General features: G+C 50.5%; 1 protein-coding gene across 5 annotated transcripts in view; it reads right to left on the bottom strand.

Moving 5' to 3' along the window:
• The window catches only part of ABCC8 (ATP binding cassette subfamily C member 8), a 74,358-nt gene that overhangs the window by 34,402 nt on the left and 24,072 nt on the right, over positions 1-15,884 (bottom strand). For all 5 annotated transcript variants that reach the window (XM_032488920.1, XM_032488917.1, XM_032488918.1 and 2 more), the window contains exons 8-12: positions 15,217-15,372; positions 11,163-11,297; positions 10,656-10,818; positions 2,422-2,462; positions 1,100-1,245 (exon numbers count right to left, since the gene is read on the bottom strand). In XM_032488920.1, coding sequence (XP_032344811.1) covers positions 1,100-1,245; positions 2,422-2,462; positions 10,656-10,818; positions 11,163-11,297; positions 15,217-15,372 — 641 coding nt within the window. The remainder of the gene's footprint in view (positions 1-1,099; positions 1,246-2,421; positions 2,463-10,655; positions 10,819-11,162; positions 11,298-15,216; positions 15,373-15,884) is intronic.

The raw sequence follows: 15,884 nt of genomic DNA, 5'->3' as shown, positions 1-15,884 counted from the left end.
AGAGTCACAGGGCTTGAGGTGGGGGCGAGGGGGGAGGCCTGATCATCAGAAGTCACAATGCCAAGACCAGTAAAACTAAGTCAGCACAGCCGACCCTGGAAATGGGAGCTAATCCCCTTCCAGCCAGCTACTCCCCGGTCAGATACTCCTATGACCACAGTTCTGCTGTGTTACACCCGGCTTCCATCCTTAAACCCCTGCCAGAGCTTCCTCACACAAGCTGCTCCTTCCTTCAGCTACTTCATGCCAACAGCTACCCCTCCCTGCCAGCTGCTTAGGACCTGCCAGGGTCCCCAAGACAGGGGTCTCACTTCCCTCAAGGCTGAAGGGGCTTGGGCATAGAGGATATCTGTTACTGTCTGGGCCCACTGGTGGTGGGAAAGGACATGGCAAGCTCTCCCCAAAGGCATGACAGGCCCCTGCTTTCAAGGAGCTATTTCAGAGGCCCAAGGAAGACTTCACACTCCAGCTGTGGCATCCCCCAGGCAGAGCCTCAGCCTTCCACCTTCAGGCTATCACTCCCAAGAAAGCGATGTCTCTGGGAGTGTGGAAGAGTCACCATTGGGCCCCAGAGCGCAGGAGTGGGGCCTCCCAGCCCTGTGGGCCAAGTGGGGACAGGACCTGCAGGCACCTAGGGGACGCTCCTTCACTGACCGGGGCTGTGAAGGCTCTGAAACCCATGCAAAGAACAGTCTGGGGAGATCCTGGATATCATCTGAAATCCAAGGGGCTGTCACGTGGGGGAGGGCCGGTGCTCATTCTGCGTGGCTCTGGAGGGCAGAACTAGGACCAATGGTTGGAGTTTATGAGGATATCCAATTTTGGCTCAACACTGATTTTTTTTAAAGAGTTGTCTTGGAGGTGACACTGAGTTCCCTCTCCTTGGAGAACATAAACAAGTCAGCTAATCCTTTTCAGGGAGGAAAGCTACTCGTGACCTATGTCCCTTTGACAAACCACAACCAGCTTCTGCGAAGCCCAGATCAGTGAGCAGGCATGTCCTGGGACCAAACAGCTGTGGTTCCAGGAGTCACCGGAGCAAACCCTGTGCTGACACGTGAGTGGCCTGACCGCTGCCCTTGCTGGACCCTTCCCTCACCTGACCAGCGCTTTGACTGTAGACCGGACCACACTGGACAGCAGGAACAGTGGCGTGACCAGGATGTGGAAGAGGGATAGAGAGGCGAAGGCCACCGAGGGGGAGAAGTCGGCTTCTTTGAAGAAGCTGACGTGGCCCACGAAGGTCTGTGGACAGAGGCATAAATGAGACAGAGCCAAGTGTGACTCAGAGCGTGGGCCCCTCCCAGGCTGGCGGCTCTCAGCCCCTGGGAAGGAAATGAGAGGGCTGCAGCAGGGGACCGCCAGGACCTTTTGGTTGGAGATACCATCATCCTCACAGTCATCTCATGGAACCGTCCCTCCCTGCCCTGTCCACTCCTTTCCAGGAATGACCAAGGAGGAGCCCTCAGGTTAGGTCAGCTCTGCCCCCTCTCGGATGACAGTCCTCAATTGGGAAATTGTAAACATGATAATTACAAAACTACCTCCTGGCCTGCCTGCCCCTCCAAGCCTCCAGCTACCTGGCTTGGCTCCGTGGCCACTGTTACCCAGAGTTCCTCAAGGAGCCAGGCCAGGAACCAGCCCCATAAATCATGTTGAAAGTGAATTCCCAAGCATGACTGACAGGCTGTGAACTCACCACAGTTCAGGGACGCCGCCCCCGGGGGAAAGAACTGCATCTTTTTAAGAACTGCCACAGTCACAGAAGCCAGGGGTAGGAGAGCTGGGTGAAGGGGCTGTGGGCGTGTGGCCTTTCTGGACAGGCACGCTGCCGACCCTCACTGCTCAGCTCACACAGAGCTTTGTTCAAAATTGCTTTAGAAAACCACCATTGTAATATTTAATGACCTGGAGAATTGTTCCCGCTGTGTTCTTAAATTTTAAAAACCAGGTTACAAAACTGCATATGAAGCACAATCCTATTTTTGTAAAAATGCTGTATTCTATAACTCAAAAAAAGACTGGAAAGAAACACATTAAACATGTTGCAGTGGGGACTGTGGGTGATTTAAGTTCTTTCTGCCCTTTCCCTTCTGAATTTCCCAACATTTCTACAGTAAAAATGTTTCACTTTTATAATTAAAAAGTTTGATAGCAGTGTTTTAAAGAAAGTTTAATTGCTCTGAAGACGAAACCCCAGGTCCTCCAGGCCTGGAGACAGAGGCCCTCCCTGCCTGGAGTCGGGAGTGCGGGAGTGACCGGCCGTATACAGACTCTCCACCCACCACCTTATTCATTCTCAGTCCCACTGCTGAGCCCATCTTGTCAAGCCCCTGTGCAGAAAGGCCAAACCCTGGGCGCCTCTCACTCCTGACATCCCTCCCCAATTCCCGCTGGGAGACGGAGAATGGGTCCACTTACAATGAGGACGGCTGCGATGGGGATGGCCGTGTTCATGAAAACTGCGAAGGAAGCACAGGGGGAGTTTAGTGGGAGGAAGGAGGCGGATAGAGGTGAAGCTGCCCACTTTGGTCTGGAGGCAGGGCAGCCTGCGGGGTGGAGCCGGGGTGGGGATGTGCAGAACTCTAGACCTGGGGCACCCCTAGCTCCTTACCCTGTTTCCCTCAGGATGCTTATGCCCTGTCTCTGAGACTTAAGCCTTTACATAAAGGCTGAAATGCTCTTACTCTGCTCCACATGGACAGTGTGGGGAAAGCCCTGTGAGAAGTGGCAGGGGAAGGGACTGGAGAGTTGGTGGCCTGTGGTCAACCGTGCGGTCAGCAGCATGTGTTTCTGGAGGAACCAAGTTGCTACTCTTTCCTCTGCTTTTGGTCCCCGAATCCGTGCAAGCCAGGTTCTCTCTGAGGCTTAGAGTCTTCCCAGTTTCTCATGGCTCTTAGGAAGGATTTCACACTCATTCTCACTGAGCTATTAGTGACTGAGAACAGCTTAAAGCAGGGTGTGCCTTAGCTCTAAGGCTGAGAGTCCATGCCCAGGTGGGGCAGGTGGGTGGCTGCAACAGAGGCCCCCTCCTTATTCTGTTTAAAGAGTGGCCCTCAGACTCTTCATAGGAACCCCAATGGGCAAAGAGAGCTGGACTTAGAGAAAGGTGGAATCCTCATTATTTTTAAGCTGTGTAATCTTGGGCAGATCATTTACCTTCCCTGAACCTCAGTCTCCTCGCTTGATATTAGTAAACTTGTACTTGTTCACACGCTCCAGCTCTTTCCAATGCGCGAGCAGATAATGTAGGGAACAGGCTCTGTGAGTGCTCAGTGCTACCTGAGGGTTATACCTCACGCACTGCTAGCTTAGCCCTGCTCCTCTGGCCCAAGCTGTGAGATGCCCCACAGAGCCCTGACCAGAGAGAGCCCTCCTAGAGTAAGAAATGCCCATCCTGGCTGCCACCTTCCCATCTCATCCTCCTTCCTTCCAGGAGCCTTTTCCAGCCCAGTCCAGAAAGGAGTCTGGTTCTGCAATTAGCAAAATTAAAGCAGAAGGAACCAGGAGCCAGAGCCAGAGGCCAAGGGCTCAGCCTGTGCACACGGCCCCTGTTTAATGAATGGTGAAGTGTCTGACACTTTGAAGAATTCCAGATGGTCAACACCATTCCAAGAAGCTGACTGTCTACTTACTCCAAGAATCCTACACCAGCTAGTGCATACACGGTGTGTGCCAGAGGTGTAGAACTCCAAGGGACTGGAAGACTGTGGCCCCTGCCCTCAGAGGGCTCCCGGTCTGAGGAAAGAGACAGGAACTATGCTCCCAGGGAGCCCTGTATATGACAGAGAGACAGGGGACATGCCCCTTGGGAGATCCCAAGCAGATAAAGACATCGTTCCCAGATTGGGAATTCCCAATCTGATGGGGAAGACACAGCTGCTGCCATCAGAGGACCCCTGTCTCATGGAGAAGATGTGGTTGGAGCCCTTGGGGTGTTGCCAGTCTCAATCTCACTGACCACAGGCTTTTTATCAACTCCAATACCATACATGACAGTGCTTTAACTGTCCTTCTGATGAAGGCTCCGTGGTCTCCAGGTACCCACCACAATGCCACAGCCTTCTCCCATGGCCCTCTTGTACTGCAGGGGGCAGGATAAGCATTACTGGATTTTCCACAGTGTAAGGAACCCAGAACTGGGACGTAGGACCCAGCACAGCGATCACTGGCTGGAGAGAGAGAGGGGGAGGAGGATGTCCATCAGGCCTTAGTCTTTGACCTTCACCCACCATATAGCTCTAAAAATGAGGCAGCCTCGCCCCTCCCCTCCAGGGCAGTTACTCCAGGGAGCTCCCTCAGGGCGGGGGCCACCTTCTGTTCCTCTCCTGCCCATCCCATCAAAAGGCACCTGTGCACCTCCCCTCAGCCCCTGCCCCAAACCAAGACCCTTCCCACACATTCAGGGGCTCAACTCCCAGATAAAGAATAGGGCCGGATGTTAGATTATAAATTGGTACAACTTGCTCAGAAGGCAGTCTGGTGCTTTGAAGCTAGAGCCGCACAGAAGTTCAGACCTTCTGATCCTATAATCTCTCTCCTGGGGATTTATCCTGAATAATCACTCAAGAGAAGCACAAAGCCCTCAGCAAGATGGTGCTAGCTGCAGTACTATCTGTCACAGCAAAACGAAAACCACAACCACAGCAACAAGCCACCGAGACGAAGCAAACGGAAAACATCCACCGGGAGCAGCCGTTTCAGTAAATGAGGGACATCGGCCCCAGGGGCGGTCTGCAGTCAGGGAGTGTGCGACAACTGACATTTTGTGCTGTTGCATGCTTTCTCTGGTCGTGATTTTTTTCCATATGTATGTTTTTTTCTATTTTATTGTCTTTATTCTTGTTGCTGCCTGAACTCCTTTGAGGAATGAGACAAACTATATATAAATTTGAAAAGGAGCATTCCAAAGCGGATGCAGCAACATGGAGAATGCATATGATATAACCAACTTCCGTCCTGCTCTGGCTGTCGTATGGAAACACTAAAGAATGAAATGTTATTTTCCATTTTCCTTGTCCTCTTCTGGAAGGACAGCCTTTGTGCAGGGAGCTCCAGGTCCCCTCCAGGGTGGGGGTTGGGGGAAGAGGCTCACCAGCTGCCTGTGTTTTAAGGTCTCTCTGAAGATCACCTCGTTAGGACCAGGGGTGGACATGGGAAGAACTGGGGATGTCAGTGCCAGAGACTGTGAACCCTGGGATGCTGCAGGCTCTGGCCCCTCTCTGGGCTCAGCAAACAGGGGTGCCTGAGTAGGGGGGTGGGAAGGAGCTGAGCAGCCCAGCTGTCATGGCTTTGAAGACCTGAGACTTGCCTCCATTTTCCTGAATCACATAAGGCCCTATGGGACATTAAAGGCCACGGAGGAGTGGGAAATATAACCAAGAATAGATTTCTCTCCAACTTTGGCACGGGGTGGGCTGACTCACTTTGATCTGATCTAGGAAAAAATTTAAAAAAAGAAGAACATGACAGTGCTGAATGTTAAGGAGTAAGAAATAATGTTAAATAACACTAAGTGAAAGCAGAAGATTACAAAACGATGTGTGAGTGTGATGCTGTGATGGAAAAGTTTAGTCGCTTGTAGGCAGGACTGAAAGGCCACGTTCAGAAGGGAAAGCCTCTCTGTAATGGGGTAGAGATAGGGGTAGGTGTTTTAATAACCCTCCCCCCCCCATATCCTTTAAGAACTATTCATTCAGAAATTCTTTTTTGAGGGTCTCCTCCATTTCAGGCATCATGCTGGGTTCTGGGGTCATGGTGGTGAACAATTTTGTCAGTTTTCCATAACCACCTCCTCCCCCAGACAAAACAAAACAACAAATCAACTGAAAACAAAGCAGGGCTCAGATCACCCACTCCCCCTGGGTTGGCCAAGGAATGCTGCCTGGCCCTGTGGGTGCCAGCCCTCGCACTGCAATACCAGGAGCTTTTCATCTCCAAAGCGTTAATAAATATTTCAGAAGCCATGCATCAGGGAGGCACAGTGAACCATTTGTGCCTCTGCTTAACTTCACCCCCTCCCTGCCCAGGGCCGGGGAGGAGCTGCCGGCTCACAGCCTGGGCCTAACCATAGGCCGCACCTGCAGGAGGGAGACATGCATTTTGACGTGCACAGGGCTATTCAGTCCCACAGTCAGTCTGAAGTCAACAGAGCAAGAAGGAAAGCAGGTTAATAGTGTGCCTGGTGCTGGAAGCGGTGGAGGCGAGGCAGGAGGCTCACAGTCACACAGATTTCTGCCTCTAGCTCCCCCTCGGCCCCTCCACCACTGCACCCCTATGCAGGCCAGGATATGCATCAGCCACTCACTGTGGCTGCACCAGCTGGTGGAAGGAAGGACAGACAGTGAAGAAGTTCAGAGACGCTGGAGAAGGAAGGGGGATCAGGTCTGGAGGTCACCCTGTCCCCCAACATTGGCTGTTCTGAGTCAGGGCCTCCGCTGAGGGGGAGAGAGGGAGTGTGAGACTTACAGCAGGGAAGACTGAGGCTCAGTGAGGTGAAGGGACACACTGAGGCCCTCGGTGAGCAAATGGCAGAGAACAGAGAAGGAAGTCCACGTGGGCTCAGAGTCCACACGGAGCTTCACGCACGAGGAGGCCGGGGCTGCACCTGGCCCGAACAGGTTTTCAATGAGTAGCAGACAAAGTGCGGAAAGCTGCAGGCCAGTGCTGTGCTCACTCCCCTTGGAAGTCAGTTCAACCCTTATTTCCCTGCAGAAGCCACAGAACTCTAGGTGTCCAGCCCGGCCATGAATTTGAGGACAAGCTTTGCAAGGGTGACAAAGGGGTCCCAGGCTCTACCCGCCAATCAGACGACATGCTGCCAGTTCATCCTGTGTTTGTGCAGCACCCATTCCAGAGCATTCTCTCTATGCCAGACTTTCCCAAGGCGCTGGGCATTAGACAGGAGGCTGCACCACCCTCACAGTCTTGTGGGGACCCTGCTGTGAGCGGGGACCGTGCAAGAGGTCAGAGCCACAGGGTCAGTGTCAGGTGTCCTGCGCTCTCTGTTTGGTGCTCACCTGGCCCTGGTCTCTTCTGTTTCTTTCATTCGCTTATCTAATGAATATTTACTGAGTACCTGCTATGTGTCAGACCCTGTGCTAGGCGTGGAGGATGTGGTGGTGAGAAAAAAATATCGATTCTGGATTTTGATGTTGGGGTGCCCTCTCGCGCTGCCCTGCCCTGCACCAGCTCAGGGCTCCACACACAGGAGCTCTTAGTGATGCTGACAGAGAGACCATCAGATGGATGTCAGAGGTAACCATGTCTGCCTGACAGTCTGACTGCCTGGTGTCCGATGACCAGACTGAAATCCCAGCAGGCCGCACCAGGATGGGACCCACCAGGAAACATGACTGCACGGCTCCTCTGCGGCACCAGGACCCCATGGCTGGCGCCAGGGGTGAGAATGAAAGATGCTCCATTACCTCAAGCCTAATGACCTGTAACCTAATCCCAGGTGACAGAGAGCAGAAGGCAGGAAGTTCAGGAGGAGATAAATGAAAACACACTAAAGCATATACCTGCAGCCTGGGGTGCCCCACCCCACCACCCAATCTCTCCCCACCCCACTGCCAGGCGAACCCTGAGCAAACAGCACTTGGCTTTCAGAGCTCTCTCTCCAGGAGGGCTCTTCCCCCCCGCCCCTCACTGCCTCCTTCCAGGGAGCAGCCCAGGCTGCTCTGTTTATCTTTCTAGGTCACCGTGTACTGGACAGGTGAGGGGCCCTGGGCAGAGCCCTGCTTAGCTCCAGAGCCTCTGACTCCTTCCAGAGTCATCTCAGTTCTTGACAACATGGAGTCTCCTTGCCCCAGGTCCTCCTGGCCCCAGACCCTTCACAAATCCACGGCTTGTCTTCTGGGGGCCCCACAGATCAAAGAGCACCTGCTCGATAGGCTTTGTGGGCCAGCCGGGGAACCCAGGCATCTCATGCTGTTGTTTACACAGGAAACCATGTCCCAGTTGGTTGCAGTTCGGAATGCAGGAAGCGAGCTTACATCTCCTAGAAGCAAAGTAGCTGCCACCTGCCCCATCTACATGACCCGAGGCTGCTCCCACTTTGCTGCCAGGAATCTTGGGACCCAGTGCCTCCAACTTCCTTGCTGCTTCCCTTCCCTCTCTCCCATTGTAGCAACAGTGAGCCTGCCCTTTGCCACCCTGCCATATTGTTGCTGGGGTCGGGGGAGGCCCTCCCCCACCTCAGCAGCTGTTCCCCTGATGGGATGTCTGAAAGCCAGGAGCCTATAACTCACGGGCTGTACACAGTGTGGGGTTACTGTCACCACAGCCAGGCCCAGAAGCAGGCAGAGCTGATAGAGAGGCTGAAGAGGGCCTGGGGCTATGGACACTGGTTTCTCTGAGCTCCCCAGAGGCTTTGTCCCCATTTCTCCTGTCCTATTGAGTGCTCAGCCTGGCAGTACTCGGAGGCCACAGGGTCAGGGATGAGGAACCTGGAGTGTCCTGGTGAGGAATCCAGGAAGCCTGCTATGCTCATCACTCCATTCTGAAAAAATCAGCTCCTAGCAGGACTTTCTGCAGAAAGATGCCATGGCTGGTGCCATGATGGTGGATGGTCTGGTCACTGCTACCTGGACCAGGACACTGGGAGGTGCTCAGTGCAAGCTCTGCCTTGTGAAAACCTTCAGGTTGGATGCTGGCCACCTGGCCCCAGCAGACCCTCTCTCTAGGCAGGGTGAATACCAGGAACACACAGATGACCTGAGTGTCCATCTTGTTCTCCACGTGCCTGTCTGGGAGACACCTCTGGTGCACCCTCCACTGCTGCCCCACCACTGCCACCCCCACAGGTCTCTTCCTGGCACACCCAAAGAAACAGCTTCAGCTGGGGGAGTGGGTTAGTCATGTCTCTCTCTCCTAATTTCCTTCCCTATTTCCCACCCATTCAGAGCCCATGCTAGGTTGTTTCTCTTCTATTCAGAGACAACAGCCTGAAACTGGTGCCCCATTGGGTCCTAAGTTTTCTTTACCCCACATAGGTTCCCAGCTCTGTGTGGAAAATAGCGTGAGGCTGGGAGTTAAGAGATTCCAGAGGATCTAGTCTGAGCCGTGCCATTAACCTCAGAGGTGACCCCAGGAAGACGCCCACCTCTGGGCCTCAATTTCTCATCTGTAAAACAGTTTTCCCAACTTGCAAAAATATTTTCCATTTACCACTCTTTACCACATTCTGTTCCACCGATTTCCACAGATCTATCTTTTCATTCACGAATTCTCTCTTCAGCTATGTTAATTCATTTAACCTGTACACGGAGCTGCTTTTTGTCCCTTTTTTGCTTTTAATCTCTGGGGGCTTCCTCTTGGCCCTTCCTACCAAAATGGCTCTTAAACTGGACAGGTCAGGGAATCAGCATGAGGTCTTCGAGCTGCTAAATATCTACATCCCAGTTATGCACTTAGGTAGTAGCCACAAAGGGATGGGTCCACAGAGCCACTAGACCAACTGTGAGATAAACCTGGGCCAGGACTCCATCCATCACCTGACCTCAAAGACCTCCGTATGTCCGCTCTGACCAGGGGACCATCTGAATTAATCTCAATAACTAAATTTCTAATTTCTAGAAGTTCTTTTGGCTTTCTTTTTGCTGTTTTTGCCTTGTGCCTTCCTTTAGCTCTTTATTTTCACACACTTATTTTATTACCTCTTTCAGACTATTCTGTCATCTCCAGGTAACAAATTCTCCCATTTGTTGCATTTGCTGACTCTTATTCTGGTGGTGTATTTTCTTCTGGTGGATTTTTATTTCTTTATTATTAGTTCATTGTTTAACAGGCATGTTTGCCACTGGAGTCCTATGTTCTCTGGAAAATGGTTGTTTTCCTTTTCTTTCCTTTTCTTTTTTTTTTTTTTTTTTTTTTTGAGTAAAGGTAGATTTATTTAGAGAGATACTCCCTAGGCAGAGTGTAGGCTGTTTCAGGAAGCAAAAGAAAGGCCACAAGGTGTGGGGGTTGGGTGCTCAGTTTAAGGTAGAAGTAGACACCCACTCCATAGACAGAGTGCGGGACATCTCAGAAGGGAGAGTGGCTGGAAAGTAGTTTTAATATGCGTGTCTTCTGGAACCATAGGAGTTTTACCAGTTTGGGTCTTTCTTTCCCTCTATTTTCTGGGCTTGAGATTCCCAAACCACTTAGCTAACATAAATTCAGTCCCTACACCTGTGAGAACTCATGCTTGGGCTTCTGTTCTTCAAAGAAAAATCTTCTCTCTCTCATGGCCCCAGGTAGATGGAAGCTTCCTTGTAGCTTCCTTAGGACAGTGGCAACTCAGTCTGACTTACTGAAAAGGAGTCCCCACACTTGGGAAAGTTTGAAACTCCTGTTATTTATCCACTTATTGCTGCCTCTCGATAACATACCAGCTGGATACAACATCAAAGACCTCACCCGTCTTTAGCATCACTGTATCCTGAGGCCAGCCCAGTGCCCTGCACATAGCAGGCTCTTGGTACATATTTTCTGGATAAATGACTGAGGAACACTGATTTCTGCGAGTACTGCTACAAGAGACGGTTTGAGGCTCTCCTGGATGGCTTGATCCCAAAGTCTCCCACTTCCGGCCCCATTTTCCTCCCTCAGCCCTGACACCTGTCCTGGCATGTAGGCAGCAGCACACAGGGCTGGCTGGTGGGGGGACTCACTGGAGATGGAGGTGTAGACGGCAAAGGCCCTGAGGCTGGTCATCTCCTTTTTGCGGGTCTTCTCCACCCGCGTGCGGAAGATGTTCTCCCAGGCGTACAGCTTGAGCAGCTTGATGCCGCGGAGCATCTCGTTGGTCTGCTTCAGCCTCTCGTTGGAATACTCCTGCCAGGAGTCACTGAGTCAGAGAAGGGTTTCCCTTGACCCATCCCACCCAAGAGGAAGGAGCGGAGTCAATGCCTTCACCATCTCATAGACTACGCCCCGCCTCTGTCCCCACAGGGATGCTGCCTGCCGTCTCCATTACTTCCATTTCACAAAGAAATGAAAGTCTGGGCAGCTGAAGTGAACTTCTTAAAGTCAATCATAGTGCAGATGTGTGTTGGGGGCTGCTTGGCAGAAACTGGAGGAAGAGTGAGGGGACCCACTACTCTGAGGGGAGAGGGATCAGGCAGACACACGGGGGAAGGATGGGGAAAAGGGGCATGTGCCCACCTGCAGATACTCACCAGTGTGCTCCGCTGGGCCTGGGAGAGCTTGGTGGCCACGAAGTACTGGACTGGGGCCAGTAAAATTATGACAGCTGCTCCAATTAAGGCACTGATTCCAAGGATGTAGTAAAGGAGAATCACACCCACGATGATCTGAGGGAGGGTCATAGCGATGAGTGACCTTTGATCTGGGGGCTGCCCCACCAGGAGGTACTTGCAAAATCCCCTCACTGCTCCTAAAGTTCCCCTATAGTGGGACATGCCTCGGTGCCCAGCTTCCCGAAGTTTCTTGGGGGTCAGAGGAGGAGGTGGGGCAAAGCAATTTCAGAAAGAGGGATGAGCACGATGGGCAGAGAGTTTCTGGGCTGGTAACTGCATTTATCTGCAAGGCTGGCTGAAGCATTAACTCTCTCCAAGTCTATTTTCCAGATGGAAGTCTCCCAGCTGAGGCTGCACAATGCATGGCAGCACCTTTTGTTCTGTTTGCTGGTTATCACGGATGATGCATCACTCTCACTGGGAAAAAGCGGTACATGTGCAAAGGGGCAAAAGAGCTGCAGCCATGCCAGACACAACCAGTTCTGGGTCCGAGAGTTCACTTTTCATTCTTACGCTCCTGGTGTCTTTATTTATTTATCTTTTTTTTAGTGAATCTGGCAGGTATTCTCTGAAAAGAGAATTTGTTCTGTTTCTAGCTCTATATAAATGACTGCCTGCTTCTGAATATTTATGAGAAGTGTAAATTACTCTTGCCAGTCCCCAAAGCATCAAGATGACAATTCCTTAGGTTGCCTTCATAGGCAGATACTTCTAAATTCAGGGCTCATTCTAGAGGAACAGATGTGCTGTCTTATTTAATTGGCAAAAAAAAATTGTGCCTGGGTTATCCCTGGACTCCCTGAGCCCTACACCCACCCACCGGCACTAAGCTCCCGCACTGTCTCAAGGACAGAGGGGTGGGTGGGTGGCTCTGTAATGTCTATTAATTGCAGAAGGCCTCCTGCATTAGCAGGTCCTTAGGGGCTGGTAAATGACCCCTTCACTACCTGCCTCCCAGTGTTTAACTGATGTTAAATGCCGGAACGGATGGGCAGAGGAGCACATCAGGAGATGAAGAACCTTCCCACTATTGTTGGGCCCCACACCTATCACTGTTCTGGAAAATTACCCCTGGCATCCAATCTTTTCATTTGCTGTCCTCATTCGGAGGCATTCAGGGTGTCATTCAGCAGCTTGGGTAGACCAGACACTAGGAAGCTCTCAGAGTTCTCCCAGAGTCACCACTAGGGCCCCGAATGGGGTTTGGCTTCTGCACCCCCACCACCTTCAAGTGCTGGCAGCTGCTGGGGCAGGAGCTGGGGGTGCAGCTGCTGCCACTGGGCTCCTCCTCATGCTCCACCCACCCCCTGTCATGCTGCTCAGATCCTTCTGTCCCATCTTCCTTCTATGAGGGTTTGAACAGACCCCACAGGAGAACACACCAGAGATCAGGGATTCTGAGTGTGCAGTGCGACTGTGGGGAATAAAAGGGCTATTTTATCTCCTAGTCACAGTTCAAACCTCTTGTGAATTGGGGTGGTTACAGTCCCAGGAGTCTGCAGCCCTCAATTTGCATACAGTCCCAGCATTTACTGGCTTTGCAATCTTGAGTCTCCTTTTCTCCATTTTTAAAATGGTGATTTTAATTGCCTAGTTAGCAGGAATGTTGTGAAGATTAAATGAACATACATGATCAGCACCTAGAATAGTGCCAGGCATAGAGTTGGAGACAAGGTGGCTGACCCTCCTTCTTAAAAATAAACAAGCCTCATGGGAACTCTGTCACTAGGGACCCACAGAAAGGAGATACATGATATAGTGCTACCACCAGTTTGCTGTGTCACCCAGGGTAAGGGCCCTGCCCTCTCTGGACCTCTGAGGCCCGTGGCATGAGGAAGCATGAGGTCCTCACTATGGCCAAGTTCCTTAACATGGTTGTCCATTGGCCTCAGGGGGCCCATAAAGCCTTGAAATTGTAGGAAAAATGCATGAATACACATTTGTTTTTCGGAGAAGACAGTGTCATTAGGTTTTCAAAAGTATATGTGGATCAGTGGTTGCCTGGGACCAAGGGCAGGGATGAGTGTTTCTTTCTGGCATAATCAAAGTGTTCAAAAATTGTGATGGTGACAATTCGCATTAGCATGTTAAAACCCACCAAACTGCACACTTTAAACAGGTGAATTATATCTCAATAAAGCTGTTACTTAAAAAAAAATACATATGACCAAAAAAAGATTACAAATCAGCAAGAAAGTCCTTGGGGACAAGGAATGGGGCTCCTGAGCTAATTTCAATACTATCAAAAGCCTTGGGTGCCGTGTGGCCAACTGGATTGCATTCGGAATCCTGACCAGGTTGAAGGGATTGTATCAACTCCAGTGGTAACACAGGGTCTTGAGGGCCGGTCAAAGCTCTAAGCGCAAAGGTACAGTTTTCGAGGAATTAAAAATAGAAAATAAAATGATACTTCACAATAAATAAGCAAAGGTAAGTAATCAGCGGATGTAAAAATTTCCTTCGCACTCCCAACCCCATGTTGTGAGAGTTAATTACACAAGTGAAAGAGGCTGGGCAGGCCAGGCACAGGGCAGGGGTTATCAGCTATTAGTCAGTATTAGTATTGTTAGCAATGGTGTCTGTACAACAAACATTATTAGTAACAGTAACCATAACAATGCAGCAGGTTTGGTGGGCAAAATCTTCTGAAATGGGTAATTCAAGGGAACACAAGAGAAAGGATAAAAGGCCGGGACTGTATTAGATGAGCTCTCCAGGCCCTTCTAGAGCTTTTGTAGTCATTGGTCCATCTTGGCAGAGTGGAGGGGACACAGGGGTCTGAGTGTGGGTAAGTGGAAATGGGGGACGGCATATACAGCTGTTGCCGTAAAAAGGACCATCAGATTTCCTGTCCTACATCCAATCTTGTCTAGCTGCCTCCCTATGCGAATCTCTCCTATTTTCCTTTAGTGTCTCTTAAATATAAACTTTATAGGCAAGGAAGACCAATAAAAATCACTTTAGATTAAGGTTAATGGACTCTATATCCCAAGAAGCAGTGGATTGTGGGCTGGTAACGTCCTTACTCACAACAAAGTGAGCAAGTTACATGGATCTGATGTTTACTTGGTGACTACTCTATGCCAGGCATACTGCTTGGTGCTTTACTTGTATTATCTAATTGAATCATCAGAGCAACTCCAGAGAGAAGGAATCGTCCCCTTTTCACAGTTGAGGAAACGAGGCTCAGAGAGGCCAAGTATTTGAATCAGCCTGTCTCACCCACATCCAGACATTTTCTGCTACGCCAGGCAGCCCCCTGGCAGCCTGCAGGCCCTCTGGGAATGGATCTGGGATTTCAGCTTCTGGCCTGAGCACAGAGTGAAGATTCATTTCAAGGCACAGGACAGGAATCACAGACTCCGTGGTGGAGGAGTGGTGGAAGAGCTCCGGATGGGAGACGGAGCAGATAAGGCCAAGAGTCAGGTAAACCACGCTGAGGAATCTCTATTGTTGGGGGAGAATGCACCTCCTCCAGAGCTAGTCCCAAAGGTTGTCTGGCTTTAGAAAATGCCATGTTTTAGATTTCCAAAAATAACACATGCCCATTGGAGAATTTAGAAATGCATAAAGAAAATAAAAATCACTTGTAATCTCATAAGGCCTTTTTGTACTCATTTTACTTAAAATTATACCATGAACACTTTTCAATGTAATTAAGTGCTTTACTATCACATAACTTTTAATGTCTGCCGAAGTGGTCCATGCATGACTATTATATAGTTTTTTTTAAAAGATTGGCTGCATTTTTAAAGTCTTAATGACATTGTCTTCTCTCATCTTCAAGAGAGAGATGGCTAGACCACTTGCAGAGTGTGAGACAGTATAGGAACCAGGGGTACACTCCATGGAGACCCCAAGGGGGTGGAAGGTACAGGCAAACCTGAAGTGGAAGATGGTGAGCTCCTCATCACTGGGCATGTACCAGCAGATTCTGGTTTTGTGTCCCCCCAACAAAGCACACATCCCTTACCTGTACTGGCATAGCCCAGAGGTTTGGGCACAAGAAGAAAAACCACATGAGCTGGTTGGTGTCGATGGCCACAAGGTTACAGATCTGCCCAGCAGTCATTTCCCCCATGGATAGGTTAGAGGTGGACAGATGCATAATTTTATTGTAAATCTTGGTCTGGAAATGAGAGCAGAATATTTCACATTTGTCATCATCAACATCCTAATCACCACCCCAGATGCCCTGTGTCTATAAGGTGCCAGGGGCTTCTCAGGCATTCTTCCACGGAGCCCAAAAGCAGCTCTGGAAAGGGGCACTGCATAGTTGTTTCAGTTTTACAAGTAGGGTAACTAAGGCTCAGAGAGGTAAAGGGCTTTGATTACAGTTCAAGCAAGTCAGAGAGGCAGCATTCACATAAGGAATCCACGCCAGTATGGCAAGCTACTTCCCCAGCAAGCAAGACCTTTCCCTTGGAGACAGGACTTAATTAGTTCTTAAGCCTTAAAAGCGATCCTCATGTCCAGCTGTACTCTTGATTTACCAGAAGCCAGTGGAGAACACACTTTAGAGCCATAAAAATGATGAAGTGCAGCAGCCGTCTGTTTTAATGTGGCTGTCTCCAACCAGGGAAGGGGTATGCTCTGGGGCCAAGTCCTGTCTTAACTGAGCCTTGAAACAGAGCAAGAGTT

This window comes from Camelus ferus, chromosome 10 (assembly GCF_009834535.1).
Source record: "Camelus ferus isolate YT-003-E chromosome 10, BCGSAC_Cfer_1.0, whole genome shotgun sequence".
NCBI lineage: Eukaryota > Metazoa > Chordata > Mammalia > Artiodactyla > Camelidae > Camelus > Camelus ferus.
This window is presented reverse-complemented; position numbering and strand designations above follow the sequence as displayed.